At 42.1% G+C, this 17,706-nt stretch overlaps 1 protein-coding gene across 1 annotated transcript in view; it reads left to right on the top strand.

Annotated features, from left to right (window-relative positions):
* Nucleotides 1–968: 968 nt before the first annotated feature.
* egf (epidermal growth factor) overlaps nt 969–17,706 on the top strand; it is a 34,384-nt gene continuing 17,646 nt past the window's right edge. Inside the window, exons 1-7 of the mRNA XM_048263755.1 lie at nt 969–1,756; nt 5,790–5,989; nt 7,696–7,877; nt 8,678–8,905; nt 9,196–9,401; nt 10,215–10,328; nt 12,608–12,730. Of these exons, the coding sequence (XP_048119712.1) occupies nt 1,618–1,756; nt 5,790–5,989; nt 7,696–7,877; nt 8,678–8,905; nt 9,196–9,401; nt 10,215–10,328; nt 12,608–12,730 (1,192 nt within the window). The 5' untranslated portion in view covers nt 969–1,617. The remainder of the gene's footprint in view (nt 1,757–5,789; nt 5,990–7,695; nt 7,878–8,677; nt 8,906–9,195; nt 9,402–10,214; nt 10,329–12,607; nt 12,731–17,706) is intronic.

The following is a 17,706-nucleotide window of genomic DNA, read 5'->3' as shown; positions in this document are numbered from 1 at the left end:
CATCTTGTTATCTCTCGCTCACCTCCATTCTTTCCTCTTCTATGTGTCTGTTATTCTATAATCTACTTTCTATTCAGTATCTAGTGACAGCTCATTTGCGCCTTCAGCCAAAGTTTCAGTTAATCAATCAATCAATCAATCAATCAATATTTTATTTGGGACACAAAAACGGTCCACAATACAAAACATGGTAAAAGACAGACAAATACAAGACAAAACACATACAAATACACATAGACTGTAAAAATATGCCGCTTTTAAATACACTTAACAATCTTTCTGTCTATCTATCTGTCTATTGGTCAGTTGATACAGCTTGATGTAATTCCTCTCTGCATATTCCTCTTTTTCCACTGACAGCTGGGACTTTATATCTCTGTCTCTCACTCCCATCTCTCTCTTTCTCTCTTGTGATCAATGTTTCATCCCTTTATTCAGGCCAAAACACACCCAGCTAGAGGTGGTTGGCCCTGTGGCCCTTAAACACACACACATACACATACACACATTCACACTAACACACAAACGCACACACACACACACAAACATACACATACCCACAGTGCACAAAACACACCCAGTTCAAGGGGGGAGCCTCTAATCCTGAGAACTGAGAAGAGTTTCAGACAAAAAAAGAGGCTGGTCCTCCCCCAGCCCCCTTGGCACACAAATGAACACACTAACACACACATGTGCACGCACACACACACGCGCGCGCGCACAACCACACACACACACACACATGCATGTGCGTGCGCACAACCACACACACGCGCACACATACACACACACAAACACTCCCTCTCTTTCACACACACAAACACACAGTGGGAGAAGAGGGAGGGGCGGATGCCTGCTCTTAATCTCTGGAATGAGTTTGTGTGTGTGTGTGTGTGCGTGTGTGCGTATGTGTGTGTCCAGGAAAGCAAGCAAGTGCATTCTGCAGCTGTAGCAGTAGTTGTGTCACTGACTCCCTCCCAGTGTATTCTGCATTCTGCTCTGTCCGTGGAAGACAGATAGCACGGCAGAGAGTGCATGTGAGAGACAGTGTGTGTGTGTGTGTTTGAGAGAGAGAGAGAGAGAGAGAGAGAGAGAGCAGCAACAGCAGAAAGCTTCAGGCTCCCAGAGTGTGTGTGAGATTCACCACACTGGTGTCGGGAATTTCATACTTTACTTCCAAAACAGAGACGGGATCAGGAGGCTGGAAGAAGGAGCACTCAGACACTCTGTGTGTGTGTGTCTGTGTGTGTGTGCGTGTCCGAGAGAGCAAGAGACAGAGACAGAAGCATAGAGTTGGAGACAGACAGAGAAAGTGTGTGTGTGTGTGTGTGTGTGCAGACCAGTGGGATGGCCACAGACTAACTGGTTCATTTCTCTGCTTCTCTCTGTGTGAGCTGGACCTATCACTTCTCCTGACCACTGGAATATACACCGAGTGATCAGTTCTCTACCTGGATTTGCTCTGAGATCCACACCTGTGCATTGTGTGTGTGTTGGCGAGTGTGTGTGTGTGTGTATGCGTGTGAGTGGGGGCGTCTCACGGCAGAGGATGCGGGCCTGGCATGTGGGGTGGCGCTGGCGGGCGAGAGTGTGAGCGCTCGGCTACGCTGCCCGCGGATGCCACGCACAGGCCGGGGGATGAGGCTGGCGACGGGCACTGCCACGCTGCTGCTGCTGCTGGGGTGTGCTGCCCTGACCACAGCGCAGCAGTGCTGGAAAGGACGGGCATGGGCCAGGGGCAACTGGAGCTGCATTGGTAAGTGTGTGTGTGTGTGTGTGTGTCTGTCTGTGTGTGTCTGTCTGTCTGTCTGTGTGTGTGTGTGTCTGTGTGTGTAGCTTATGTGTTGAGCCTAAGAGGTAATTGTTTTGGTTGACTGCATGCATAGAATGGGTGAACAACACTCATATACTTATCTATAAGAATGTGTGTGTGTGTGTGTGTGTGTTTGTATGTGTGTGTGCAGTATGCATTAAGAATATGAAACTTCTTTTGAAGATTATACACCTTTGACTACACTGACTACACTTTCTCATGTGTTTTTATGTTTTAATAAGTTTGAATGGACCTTTCTGCCATAATGGTGTCACATTGTATATGACTCAAGTAGTCACTTCTGCTTGACTCAACTCAATGTAATCATTTATGGTAGTGACACATGGCAACATAACACCAAACTTCAGCCATGTGACAGAGTTGAACACTGGGGTCAGATTATCATATATGATGGGGATAAAAGTTCCGAGCATTAACAGAAGGTGGAATAGAGCATTACGTCCAGTATTCCAATCTGTGGTTTAATGTCCTACAATATACAGTATTCCAATATGTGGTTTAATGTATATACAGTATTCCAATATGTGGTTTAATGTCCTACAATATACAGTATTCCAATATGTGGTTTAATGTTCTACAATAAGTCCAGTATTCCAATATGTGGTTCGATTATGTCCAGTATTCCATTATGTGGCTTAATGTTCTACAATATGTCCAATATTTCAATATGTGGTTTAATGTTCTACAATATGTCCAGTATTCTAATATGTGGTTTGATTATGTCCAGTAATTATATGGCTTAATGTTCTACATTTCTCATTGACTCTGACGTATGCTCCTACTTCATCAGCCTATATTATATCCAAACATGGATACTTGGGTTGATATCACCCTATATGATATCCAAACATGGACAATGTAAGACACTTGGGTTGATTAGAGTAGCCCGGATGTCTCCTGACCCTGCTGCTGTCTCTGTATAATGAGCTGTCCTTCGCCACGATCTGTTGTACTTCTGTAACTCTGGATAATTCTGTGTCAAGTCAGAGACGCATATTCTGAGGTGTGTTGTGCTTGGCGTGTGCCTCTCTCCTGTACAGCCTAATGAAACTCTGAATCTTGATTGCACTTCTTCTCTGTGACTGGATCTCCTGTCTCCCTTTGGTGCTATATTTTACCAACAGCATGCACTTAGTGACACAGATAAGACACAAGGTTCATATCTGCTCCTAATTTTCATGTATGATTTCATTTCCCATATGCCTTATTTGAAACATGACATTATCCATAGAATGTGTATAATATGATTATATTAGTTTCTATTATGACAACTCTAAATGCAGTCCAGACAACAGCTTTAGTAATGTCCACCTTTAGCACAAATCAAACACCCTGGAGCAGTTGGGGCAGCGTGTGGTATTATTGAGAGCCCCTCTGCCAGACAGGGTCTTACACAACATATCCCCCACAGTTAGACGGGGGGAAAATGCACACTCTCACACTCACACACACACACACACACATGCCTGGTGCGTCACAGCAGGACAACTGTGTGTATGTGTGTGTGTGCTTACTTTAGTGAGTGTGTCTGCTGTGTTATTGATGCACAATGCCAGGCAATAATATTAGCAGGTTCAGCTTAACTTTTGGCTGTATTTGCCCTTTTATCACGCACACACACACATACACACACACACACACACACACACACACAAACACACACACGTGCACGCACACAGACGCAAACCAATACAGAACAGAGGGTTCTGAATTGTCTAACTAGCAGAGAAAAACAGCCAAGATCGATTCTGGTTTCTCAGTGATTGTTGTACTCTGCCAAAATAGAGGAAATGGCTAGTCCTGACTACCTCCAACCGGCTGGCATTTCAAATGTCTGTGGGAATCATGTATTTTTGACAATGCGTCCAATTAGTTTGTGGATTTGATTTTGTCTGTATGTTTCCCATTTCCTCCCAAACTCAACGACCGCTCATTGCTCCCCTTTGCTTTGGCTCTCTTTTCATACGGCCTGCTTGAAGAAGCAGTCCTGCCACCATGGAGATAATGTTCATTCGCTCTTCACTCTTTTTTCTCTTTTATTGTCATGTCCGCCCTGCTTGGAGAGGAAAATAAGGTTTGATTAATTGTAAGGCAAGAGCCCAAGCCCCCCAACTCAAACATTCCTCCTCCTCATCATCCTTTGCCATAGACACTGTCATCCATTACATCGCTGGGCTCAGTTGCTTGTGAAGACCTAAAAAGACCACAAACTTGATTAGCATATAATTGTCTCCATGGGCTAAAGGGATGTTAAGTCACAAAGCTGGGCAGCCATGCAGGGCATGTCCCACGAAACACAGTGACTATCAAGCATCCAAGTTAAAGAAGACTGAACATAGCAACTCTGGAACCTCTGGAAACACAGTGACTATCAAGCATCCAAGTCAAAGAAGACGGAACATAGCAACAAGACTCAACATAGCAACAAGACTGAACATAGCAACAAGACTGAACATAGCAACTCTGGAACCTCTGCGCTACATTATCCTCTTTGATCCATGTTCCTTTCTCTCTCAACTCCCTCAAAAACCTGCTCTACACACCAATTGCATCAAAGCATGGGACGAACAATCAACAATATTCTGATCCATTTCCAGTACACCAAGACAGGCTAAGAAAACGATATATACTAAAAAGCACTACCCATGAATGATTGGCACATACGACTGATAGTGTCTGGAACACTTAAGTACCTTCTTCTGCTGGGAACTTCATTCTCAGAGTCTTAGGGCCAAGAAATCGATTTAACGATTTAATCCAATAAAGGAATTTCACAAGCATACAGAGACCAGCAAACAGACACACACACACACACACACACACACACACACACACACACACACACACATGCCTCTGGGTCTATTTTAAGGTCAAAGTTAGTTGATGACTACTGAAGTGCAGAAAATGACTTTAATGTTAAACCGCTAGCTTCTAAGCATTTAGCTTAGCATAAGTCTCCAGAAGGTGACAAGGTGACACAAACCATTAAAGAAATACAGAAAATGCTTACAAAACCAAACAAACAAAGACAAACACAACCTAATCTAATAATAATACTAATATCATCTGCTACCCTAATCCCATAACTGCACCTACTACAGCTAATAACCTTGAATTTCCCCTGGGGATCAATAAAGTATCTATCTATCTATCTATCTATCTATCTATCTAACCTGATAACACAATATGACATACAATACATAAAACTACCATAACGTAACAAAGCAATACTCTGGTTGCTGACTTTCCTTCTCAGCTTCCTGAACTTGATGTGCTAAATAGTCTCAGTTTCTCCTTGTCTATGAGGTCATGACATTGCTGGGCCTTCGGGCTCCCCATACCTCAACCCCATTTAAGAGCAACCTCGCAGTCCTCTCAGGCTACAGAGGTCTTTCTCAGTAGGTCTTTCATCTCTCCTGTGGTTGCTTGGATACTCCCTTGCTAATGGGCTGAATAGAGACAAGGATGCCTCATCATTAATTTCCCTCATGCTGAATGAGAACCTGTACAAAAGGCTATTGTGAGGTCCGATGTGAAGACCCACAAAGTCAGAGAGAGTTAGGACAAAAAATGACATAAAACTGTCAGACATTTTTTCTCTTCTCTGTCTGGGGCTTGGGGTGATCAGTTTGGCATTTGACCATCAGAATATCATTCCTGATGTTGAGATATTTTGCCGTCACCAAGATATCGCTTAATCTTCATGGTAAAAAACACTTAAAAGGAAACTGTGACATGCATGCACATCTATTGCTACCAATGCCTGTGCTGTTTGCTCTAACAATTACAGAACAGAGCTGAGAAGTAAAGAAATCAAATTACTGTTGAACAGAACTGTGAAGGCCTGGAGAGGTTTACTGGAATTGGACCTTTTGAAGCATGTGTGTGTACACACGGATGCCTGTCTGTCTGTCTATATGTCATGTACCATTTTATTTGATACCTCTTCTTGTAGGTCCGGAACCATTCCTCATCTTTGGATATGGGAACGCAATATTTCGCATGGACCTGGATGGGCTGGACCAGAAGCGTGTGGTAGCCAGAGCTGGAACGTTAGTGCACCTGGATTTCCACCTGCCTTCCGGAATGGTGTACTGGGCCAATGGACGAACTGGCATCATCAGCAGAGCTGCCATGGATGGGACAAAGAGACAAGTAAGCTTAGCTAATGTGTTCCCACACGTCTCGTCTGTTCTTAGCGCCCTTCACTTCTATTCAGCTCTCTTCATCATGCGTTTACATGTGGGCTGCTTTCCCAATGTCCAAGTATAAAAGGAGAGATTTGTTAATTTTCTGTCTGGGTACAAATTGGGTGCTATAGAAACCAAAACTGTGAGATCTGATACATTACTGAACTAGCATGACAATATATATAATACAATACTCTGGATGCATGGCTATGTAGACAACTTTTTCACCAATGACTAGGTACAACATGGCATTATAATATTTGGCCAACATGGACAGTATCCCTGTAGAAAATTACACAGTGATATGACAGACAGCTACGGAGCCTGGGCGGTGTCATTGCAAGATATTTTTGCATATCGAGAGAATGTGTGCTCATTTTATTAAATTGTGCGCTCATTTTACTATATTGTGGTCTCATTTTACTAGATTGTGTGCACAATTTAGTATATTGTGTGCTCATTTTACTACATAGTGCTCTCGTTTTAGTAAATTGTGGTGTCATTTTATTAGATTGTACGCTCAATTTAGTAAATCGTGCACACATTTTACCATATCATGCACCCAATTTACTAAATCGTGTGTTCATTTTACTAAATTGTGCTCTTATTTTACAAAAATTAAAATGAGAGTACAATTTAGTAAAATGAGCGGAATATTTAGTGTGAATTATTTAGTAAATTGTGCTCACAGTTAAGTAAAATGTGCACACAATTGACTAAATTGAGACCACAATTTAGTAAAATGAGCACACTATTTAATCAAATGAGCACACTATTTAATAAAATGAGCGCACAATTTCTGGATATGCACTAAACCATATCTTGTAATGACCTCTCTAGGGTTCCGTAGTCAGTGACTTACTTTAAGCTTCTTTGCTAAAGAGGCTCTCTTTCCTTGTTTCTTCTGCTTCTCAACTTCAGTGCTGTTATATGGCACATGTGTGTCTCTGCAGCGACCCTGTCCCTGCTCTCACTGACTGTAAAGAAGTGGACAACCCCCTTGTGGTATCATCCATGGGAAGGGGGCGGTAATTTCAAAGGTGCTTCCAGGCTACAGCATCCCCAAATATACCCAAATAGACCCATATATGAGTGTTAGTAGGTGGAAATTGATTGTGGACATATTGTTGCTATGATCACTACCCTACAGCCCATTTCAACAGCCCATTAAACAACTTCAAAAGTTAAGCAAGTTTTTTCAGTCTTGCATTTTTTCCTGTCTCTGCACCTTTTTTGGGGCAGCCGTGGCCTACTGGTTAGCGCTTCAGACCTGTTACCGGAGGGTTGCCGGTTCGAACCCCGACCAGTAGGCACGGCCGAAGTGTCCTTGAGCAAGGCACCTAACCCCTCACTGCTCCCCAAGCGCTGCTGTTGTTGCAGGCAGCTCACTGTGCCGGGATTAGTGTGTGCTTCACCTCACTGTGTGCTGAGTGTGTTTCACTAATTCACGGATTGGGATAAATGCAGAGACCAAATTTCCCTCACGGGATCAAAAGAGTATATATACTTATTCACAAAGCGCATTGTGATCATGTAGTCACATCATTCCATAGAAAAACAATTGAATTTGAGCACCTGGAGATGAAGAAAGAGTGTCTATGTGAACACCACCTAAGTCTATTATTTCCCATCTCTCTCCCTCTCCCTCTGTCTCTCTGTCTCTGTCTGTAGAAGCTTCTTGTTGCAGAGAAAGGCATATCAGGCTTGGCGGTGGACTGGATTCACAATGTTCTCCTGTGGACCAATCAGGAGACTGGAACCATTCACATGGCCAGCCTAGATGGCAAAGACGAGCGGACCCTTCTAAGACAGCTGTCCCTGCCCAGCAGCATAGTTACGGACCCAAATGAGCGGTAAATCTGCCTTTTCGGCCTTTCCTCTAGTCTCAGGCTCGTTACAATGCAGACTCCCCCTCTAGATTCTCTCATTCCACTCTGATTCCTGAATTCATCTGACTCACTCTCTAGATTCTGTCATTCCACTCTGATTCCTGAGTTCATCTGACTCCCACCTTGTCACATGAGTGTGACTCAGCTAAAACTCGGGGTCATTCTTAAGTCCTGTCTCACAAACACACAGCTCACATCTCTGCTCATGACTACAATATCACCCATTTTTCCCCCTTCAGGCTTAAGTGACTATGTTGGCGGCCATCTTGTTTTGCCTCCCAGATGCTATAATGCTTGGTGCCTCAGACAGTCACATTCCTTCAGACATGGCTGGCACTTGGGTGCTAGATCTGCTCCAGTGCTCCTCACATACCGGCAGCAGAGAGGGGCCAGACTGGTACTGCCCTCCCAGCCCAATCAAAGGGCCTCTGTGAGCAGCACAAGCCCCTGACACGCCAGCGGCCATTTTGATTCCGTGTCAAAACATTTGCTTTTTACTGACAGCTTAAAACTGATGGCTTGTCTGCAAACTTCAGGTCACTCTTCTCTCATTTTTGGAAAACCTGCACCCAGGTTCGAGGTGAAGAATAACTGCAAGAATAACACAATCAGCAGATACTGTTTTTAGTGATCTGCCTGTCTAGACATTTCTTTCAGAAAATACTGAATGGTTCTCTGGAAACAATTGTTGTCCTGTCTCACTGCAGGTGTGAAGACTTCTGTGAATTCTGCAGCACTGAGAATGTTTTCCTCACTTCCTCCAGATTTATATTTTGGCTGTCAGATGGAGTGACACCAAGCATCCAGCGCACGGACGCGAACGGGGAGACGGGCACAACGGTTCTGAAGATCCCAGACCGACTGGAGACGCTGAGCATAGATTACTCGGACCGAAGGCTGTTCTGGATCCAGCAGGGCTTAGAGAACCACAGGGCCATCGGGTCATGTGACTACAATGGAAATGTCATCAATGTCTTCAACCAGGCCTTACAGTGAGTAACTAAAAACTGTCAGTACATTTGCAGTCCATGTTCAGTTCAGTTATCCACTAGATGGATGGATGGATGGATGGATGGATGGGAGGACAGATAAATTAATCATGAATTAATTCATGTATCAATGAAAAGGTGAATGAATGAATGCGCAAATTAACTTTCACTCAGTTTGCCTCTTCCAAGTCACAGATTGTATGTCACTATTGTGTTTTACTGTACAGTGGACAGCAGGCGAGTTTTAATGCTATTGAAAGAAGACCTTGCCTGTTTTTGTTTTGACTCTGTAGATCGAAGACTCTCAGGATGTCTGTGTTCCTGGACTATGTGTACATCACAGAATCAACATCACAAAATATCATAAGACTGGACAAGTACACAGGGGGTGCTCCAGAGACAGTTAACTCCAAACACCTGTTGCACCCCCCTGGAGATATCCGAGTGGTACATCCCCTCCAACAACCAGTGGTGGAGAATAAGGTTTACCCCTCTCCAGGTCAGTGGTCTGTCTCTTGCTGATAGAATCAGCTCATTGTTCCCTCTATGCACTTGCAGGCAGCATATCAAAATGTTATGAAGATAACAAAAAGCAGTTCACCACAGCAGATTGCCACAAACAATGTCTTTCACTGGTGCCCATTCTTCCTTTTCATCTCTCCATCTATCCTGATTCCTCATTACAGCATTGAACTTTTTTTTTAACACATCTCTATGTCCAGATCAGTTTCATTTTAATTGTTCAATGCTAGGAGAGTCACCAATGCCCATGATTTAGCCTATTTTTATTTTATTCTTTTTGTGTGTGTTTTATAAATTGCTTTGTGAATTGTCTGCTACATTTTATTATTATTTGTTAGCCTATAGCCTAATTATTTAAAATAAGTGTGCTGGGTTACGGGTATGCTGGCAAGTCATGCTATGTCCAGCACCTGGATTTTTTATGTTTGTTTTACTGTTTATTAGGCCTATTTGTTAATTTGTTAATGTTCATGTGTGTCTGTGCTAGGTTTGGGTACGCTGGGGTACATTTTTTTTGTTTTACTGTTTATTAGGCCTATTTGTTAATTTGTTAATGTTCGTGTGTGTCTGTGCTAGGTTTGGGTACGCTGGGGAGTCACGCCGCTCCATCCAGCTCCTAATGGTTTTAGTTTGATTCTCTTAGTTTGGAAACTCAAGGCACAACGGTTGATGATTATTCCGGAATTTGGCATTATGCTGTGATGTTAGGTAGAGTTCAATTCTCAGCCGTTGGTTGTGCAGTAATGTTGAGGTGTAGTTTGGTTATTTTGTGTGTTGGTGCTGTGTCCAGGGTGTGATGAGCATGCGGGGAGCTGTGTGAGGGTGTGCTCTGGCCACGGGCACACGGGACAGTGCCAGTGCAGAGATGGCTTCGCCCTCAGTAAACATGGCAACATCTGCGAAGGTATGTGCATCTCACCATTTTGCCCTCAGTAAACAGGGCAACCTCATGTGAATGTCTGTGTATCTTAACCATTTCGCCCTTGGCAACTTCTGTGAAGGTATGCGTCTTTCCATTTTGCCCTCAGTAAACATGGCAACTTCTGTAAAGTTATACGCTTATATGTCCTTCCATTTCTCCCTAATTACCTTTAACATCTGTTAAATAGCCTAATTATGTGGACTTTTTGGATTCAAGGCTACACAGAAAAATATGCAAAAATATATATTCCAAATAAAACTTTTTACAATTTGCAGTTATTTACAACTGCTTACACACAATGTCAAAGCTCTTTTTAAATTGTAATTGTATTTAACCAAGCTTGTCTGGCCCAAATCTGGGCACAGCTATGTACCAGCTGGCTACACTCAACGCCACATCTACATCCAAACTGGGTTTGAGGCTGCACACTGCACAGATGCCCAACTGAAAAACATGTCCATGAAAAAAATAATTTTGGGCCAAGCGCACAATGTTTTGGTGGGCCTAGCCCACCCTTGCCCCTGCCTAGAGATGGCTCTGTTACCAACACCACTCCCACTCATGTCATATTGCGTAAATGTTATTCATGAGTAAAAGGGCTTCTATGACAGAGAGAGTGATGCTTTATGAAGGGGAGATGTTGTGTGAGTTGTAGGTGGTAATCTGGTCAGGAGAGGAAATATGTTTTTCATTTTGATGGTTATGTGGTATGTCTTGGTCTACAGTAAGTAGATGTAGGTTATGTACTTGGTAGGCTAATACATCAATCATCTTTGTGTGTGTGTGTGTGTGTGTGTGTGTATCATGGAAAAACTGCAAGTAGAGTTCTTCAGGCTCTTGCTCTTGGTCTTATTATGAAGCATAAAACCTTGTTGTGATTGTGATCTGGCTGATACTAGTGACCCGATTCTCATTATTATAATGTGTGTGTGTGTGTGTGTGTGTGTGTGTGTGTGTGTGTGTCAGGGGCGTGCAGAGACCTTTGAAGGGACAGGGGCTCAAATTTAAAAAAGAGCACGTGGAACAAAATTTTCAGAAAACGTGTGAGAGAATACAGTCTCCTTGGTTCTGAAAATTCAATAGGAGTGCATGTACTGTAGGCCTACTGTAACCAGGGCACAGATAGGTCTTTTCAGTTTTCATTAGGCTATTGTCTACACAGAGATCATAGGCTATAAGGCTACATCTTATTGATTAAATTCAAAGCTAATTTTAATAGCCTAGAAATCTAGACGCACCCTAGCGGCAGCAAATATGTTATTGCCTAGTCTGGCTTGTCAGGCTATAATTTTAATGTTTATCACAGTGAACTACCACCATTAGCAAGCTGGTGTCTTGCAGATTCACGTGCTGTGCGTGTGGCCACTGAGTGAAATGACGCGTAATGTAGCCTACTGTAAACAGAGAACGTGTGGAGTTGGGTTAGTTAAATAACAGTAGCCTATGTCGTCGGCTTATGACGATTTAGAAAAGGTTTGCATACTCTGTTTTATGAACTAGGTCTACTAACCTAAGCTACTATAACATAGTAACCTAAACAGAATATGTTATGAACGTTCAGCCTTAGATTTTCGAAGCTGCCAGGTTATTGAAATGGATGGACCATGACATGGTTAAAATGGGTTTGACAGCCTACTTCATTAAACATGAAACAACTTTAAACATTTTATTCTCTATCTCTAAGCTGAATACTATTGCATGTTCAGATAGGCTAACTGCCAAGTGACCTTACCGTGCTCCCAAACGTCTCCTGCAGCACTGTGCCTGCGTGCACCTTCTGAGAGTTCACTGAATGTATGACGTCACGGATTGGTGGTCGGAAGGCATTTCAATTAACACAGAAAATTGTTATTTTTGTAAATTTCTAATTTCACAGACTATTAATGAGACATTTTAGCGAATATTCACGTTGGAACTAGCGGAAGTATTACAAATTTTAAAAAGTAAAAAGAGGGCACTTGGACATCAAAGGGGCAAAAGGGCAAGTATTAGAGCCCCTGTAGCCCCCCTTCTCTGCACGTGCCTGGTGTGTGTGTGTGTGTGTGTGTGTGTGTGTGTTGTGATAACGATCTGGCGGACAGTGACCTGTTTCTCATGATAAAAGTGGTAAAAAGTATTTTCAGGACACACAAATAATATTTGGAATAGCTAAAGCACTAATGTATGGCACACACTGCATTTACCATTTTCAATAACCCATTTTCAGGATTTATTGAAAATACTCATGAGTATCTATATGTGTGTGTGTGTGTGTGTTTCAGATGTAAACGAGTGCGCCCTCTGGAACCACGGATGCTCCCTAGGCTGTGAGAACGTTCCAGGCTCCTACTTCTGCACCTGTCCCCATGGATACCTCCTGCTACCCGACCTGAAGACTTGTCACGGTGAGGCCTCTGAAGTCACGACACTGTCCTTTAGGTTCAAGGTCACACTACCTCAGTGGAGATATTTCCACCATTAGAACAGGTGGGAACTTGGCTTCAGTACTGAGTGGAATGATAGCGCCACTGCCACTGAGTAATGTACTGTACAGAACAGACTGGAGTCAGATGAACAAGTCTCGTAAGATCATTTGATCGAGTGAGTTGTGAAGTGGTTGCACAACTTTGCCGAATGTTTAATCTCTAACCAAAACAAGTGCTTTACTCTTCTCAGACTCAACAACAAAAAAAACAAGTAGACCGAGACAAATACTATCTCTCTCTCTTTTCTCTATCTATCTATATATCTATCTATCTATCTATTTATTTTTGTATTATTTGCTTATAGCTACAATAAGATATGAAACATCATCTCTCACTGAGATTAATGTATTTTATGTATGGTCCCTAACACAAATAAATCAAATCAATCAATCAATCAATCTCTCTTTCTCTCTCTCTCCCTCTCTCTAACTCTTTCGGTCTCACTCTGTCTTACACAAACACCTACACACGGGGCTGATCTGTGTCCATAAGGTGTCTGTGGAAAGGGCATGTCTGAGCTGGTTTAGAGGTCCACAACTCTGACCCTGTGTCCAGTCCTACAAGGTCAGACCTGGTCCAAGCAGATTAAGAGCAAAGGGTGGACATGGATGTACAGGATTGGCATGGGCACGATTGCAAATAAAAATAAAGATCTGCACACTGTTAGACCCTCCCATACACTTTATCCTGTAACAATACACAGTCATTATGTGTCTTTATATTCTTGTCTTGCCTTGTGATATGATTTTACCGTGCCTGACGAAGATCTTTTAAGATTGAAACACTGCGGAATAAAGTGTATGGGATTGTCTAACACTGTGCAGATATTTCGTTTGATTTTCATCTTCAGTTCAGTTTTGAGTGAGCACCAGAAAAATAAAAATGTGGATGTGCGTGCCCATAGTTCGAATTACAGGGGGTACTGGGGGGTACTATACCCACCAATGAAGACCCAGTACCCCCCAAAGAGACAGAAATATCAGTTTTGGGAGGGTCAGATATTTTTTCTGATATTGTGAAAAAATATCATTACAGTTGGCTACAATACAAGTCAACTCCTATATTTTCACCAGAGAAAATGTAATGTAAAGCGATTTCAGACACCCCTATTATGGACCTTACCATTTTTAACCACCGTGGCGCTAGAAGCAACAGAGATAGAGAACAACTTCAACTTCTCAAGCAAGTGTCAACGTTAGGTAGATTCCTCCAGTAGCTTAAATTCGGTTTGCTGCTGACGTGCATGGGTAAATATAAGTTGCTAGCAGACGTCTAGCTTGTTGAAAATTTGCTATTTTACAACCTTCATGTATTAACGTGTTTTGTTCTTTCATACAGTAGCTCATGTCACGTCTTCATACATTTAATTACCGGCTACTTACCTGCTACTTACCCACTGAGGCTAGGAAAGTGGACCTTGGTTAGATACCAAGGTTAGTTAGCAAGATAATTCTCTATTTAAATCATTTATTATTATTATTATTTTACATTGTGGTGAGGTAAAATCTATTGTCATTTCCAAGGAGATGAATTCCAGTCCATAGCCTAGGTGTCCATTCTCGTTTAATCTTGAATAAATTATTGTGCCCTTTTGAAATTAGTTTGGCACAGATCCTGTGTTGTTTTTATATTAAGCACAAGAATGTCTGATGTAGCTACTGTAAGCCTACATAACATCAGTGATACCTGTGGAAACATAAAAAGAGCCAAGTAGCCTAGGCTAAATAGTACAGCTATTATTTCATATTTTTAGTTCAATAAATGTAGTTTCATCTGAACCCTGATACTATCTTAATGAAACTAGGATTTTATTTTATTCACAGAGACACTATGAGGGAAAGGAAAGTGTATGTGTATATGTGATTAATTTGTACAGTAGGATATAGCGTTAATGACACCCAGCTTGTTCTGGATATTGGATTCTTGTGGGTTACCGCTCTGTAGGCTAGTTTTTCTATGGCAGTATGTTTTTTAATAGTATGGTCCTTAATCACATTAAAGATCGCTCAGGTTTCACATATCTCTAAGCAATTGTGTTGATTTGACACTGATTACCATAGACTATAACGGAAAGTTGGTTTCTGTTTAAATGAGAGGGTTAGGGTCTTACCTCCAGGTGTTATGAAATCTAAAAATAAACCAAATCAATATTTCATGAAATAGGCAATAGGCTTGTAAAGGTATTACTTTTACTAGTAATTAGAATGGTATTTCAGTGCACTTAACTTCTAACTTTTGAGAGTTGATCAAAACAGTTCTCTTTTGGATATACAGTATAATAACAACGAGATATTCTGTAGACTACTGATTATCAGTTTGTCGCATGTTTAGACCTTGTATGTGTGTTGCGCAACACATGTTGCACTTGGCGATCACAATGGGGATTGATATGGTAGTGGACCATGATGGTCATAGAAGAAGTGAAGGAGCAGTACCCCCCAATTATGGTGGGGTAATTTGCACTCTGTGCGTGCCCTTTTGTTCCATGATTAGAAAAAAGACCAAAGGCTGGGTATGTACAGAGAGAAGGACAAAGATAGAAAGAGAGGTGGCTAAACTCTAGAGCAGTAACACAATGAGAGTGGAATAATTAGAGAGATGAGGAAGAGAGTGAGAGAAAGAGAGAGAAAGAGAGAGAGAGAGAGAGAAAGAGAGAAAAAGAGAGAGAGAGAGGAAGAGAGTGAGAGACAGAGAGAGAGACAGATGAGGAAGAGAGTGAGAGAAAGACGATGCTGGTGTGACGATGCTGGTGATGATGATGCAGAAGATGCTGGTCAGAGCAGAGCTTTGTCTTCTCCTCTAAGTGCTATTTGGAGGAGACATCTTCTCTTCACAAGTCTTACTATGTCCGACTTGAATTCAGTTTGAATCCTCTCCTTTCACATCAACTGCACAGCCACAGACCTCCATCTTCTCCATTCAGACCTATCTTGATAGGCACGGGGGTGTTGCATCTTTTCCTCTTCCAGTTCACACAGGACACATACTCATATGCACGCATGCGCACTGCATGCACACACACACACAGCTCACCTGCCTCTCTCTCTCTCTCTCTCTCTCTCTCTCTCTCTCTTGTCTTGCATTCCTCTTCCGCATATAGGATTATGGCAGTGACATCCGTTAGGGTTTTGACCCAGCTCAGGGTAAGAAGCTTGCTCATGCTCACCTGCTGACTTTGTCCACACTGCACAACCCACCCCACCCCACGCCACCCCACGCCTCCGCAGGCACAATAGGTAGAGCAAACTGGAACCGAACATAAAGAGCAAACCTGGGGATTTCCACTAAAGCCTTTTCTGGGCTGGCACAATCAGCTCTCCATTTAACTTGTGTCTTTTTTAAAACACTCACAACATCATGATGTCTTAAAGGAACATGCCAACTTTGCCATCTAGTTGGATAAGAGGATACATAACCTTCTCTTCTCTGTGTGTGCTATAACCCATTTTGACACCGTTTGAAGCCTAGCTTCGCATAATTTCCTGGAAGTGGTTTGTTCCAGTTAGCCTATAGCTCCCTTTTAATGTTCATTTAGCATTGCACAGTCAAAATGTAGAAAACGAAGGGACTGCACTCAAGGGCTGTATGATATCAAAAATGTAATCAAAGTGCTGAAAGGCCATGAAACAAAAGGTAACAAACATTTCGGGCCTCATTAGTGTTCTCAGTTTAAAAAACGTCACCAGGCTGCTGAGGCCTCTTAGGTTCCTGCACCAATCACCCAAAGAACGTAAGTGAACACTAAGTCAGTGTGCGTAGTCCATAGTCCAGGTGGACATATACAAATACAATACCCCAAAAGATACCCAACATCAATAATGTCATAAACATTATATAGACATTGTCAATAGCAAATGTTATAGGCTAAAATGCAAAAATACAGGTCAGAATTATCTTTGTCTTTATCCTAATCGATAGTTCTTCATCATGTCATTGGTGAATTCTATAATCACAAAAAGCAAGTTAAGACAAATTCATCATTCGTACCCCTAGGCTGAAGAGTTTTAAGGGTGAAGATCCAAAAACATTCCATTTGTAAAGGTTTTCTTTCTGTGCCCCCCCTCTATGTGCAGGTTTGATGTTTGATATGCTCAATAACTGTTAAAGTAAGGGAGGATTTAGCATTGCTAACAGATTTGACATATTTGGATAATGCAGCTAATATAATACAGCCCTGGATAATTGGGCTGTGTGTTTGTGTACAAGATGTCATAATCAGAAACAGTCAAAACCTCATACTGCACATAACAGAGAGCTAGAGAAACAGCAGAAATGGGGTGTTTGGTCTCACAAGAATTCATCAGCATTATTACATTGATCAATACATCAGCATTATTACATTGATCAATACATCACATTATTACATTGATCAATACATCAGCATTATTACATTGATCAATACATCACATTATTACATTGATCAATACATGGTTTTAAGACTGTGCTCCACAGCTTCCCATATAATACTGGACAACACCTTGGACTGGCACCACCCCCATTCCCCAATCCCGACTATGCACTTACTGTAGTTACAAAGTTATGGCTTTATTAACTGTGCCATATTATTGTCAGTGAAAGGGGAGAGACACATGTGTTTTTAGTCCACAGAGTGGAAAATGTTTGAGCACATGTATTGGGTCTTATCTAACTCACACAGATTTAGCAAAGAGCCGTAAACTGCCATGAACAACCGTGTTCGTGTTTTGGAGTTAGCGTTTGTTTTGAGGATGAGAAGTTCAGTCAAGGGTAAGCCGCCCCAAGTGGTGTGCAATGGCTGATAAAATAGACGGGAGATTCCAGGTTTCCACCTTCGGTGCCACTCTTTAAATAGATCACTGGCCAGGTCAACTTGTCAAGAAATGTCTCTTCCCACACACATTTGTTATTCGTGTGGA

Source organism: Alosa alosa, chromosome 14, assembly GCF_017589495.1.
Source record: "Alosa alosa isolate M-15738 ecotype Scorff River chromosome 14, AALO_Geno_1.1, whole genome shotgun sequence".
Taxonomy (NCBI): Eukaryota; Metazoa; Chordata; class Actinopteri; order Clupeiformes; family Clupeidae; genus Alosa; species Alosa alosa.
This window is presented reverse-complemented; position numbering and strand designations above follow the sequence as displayed.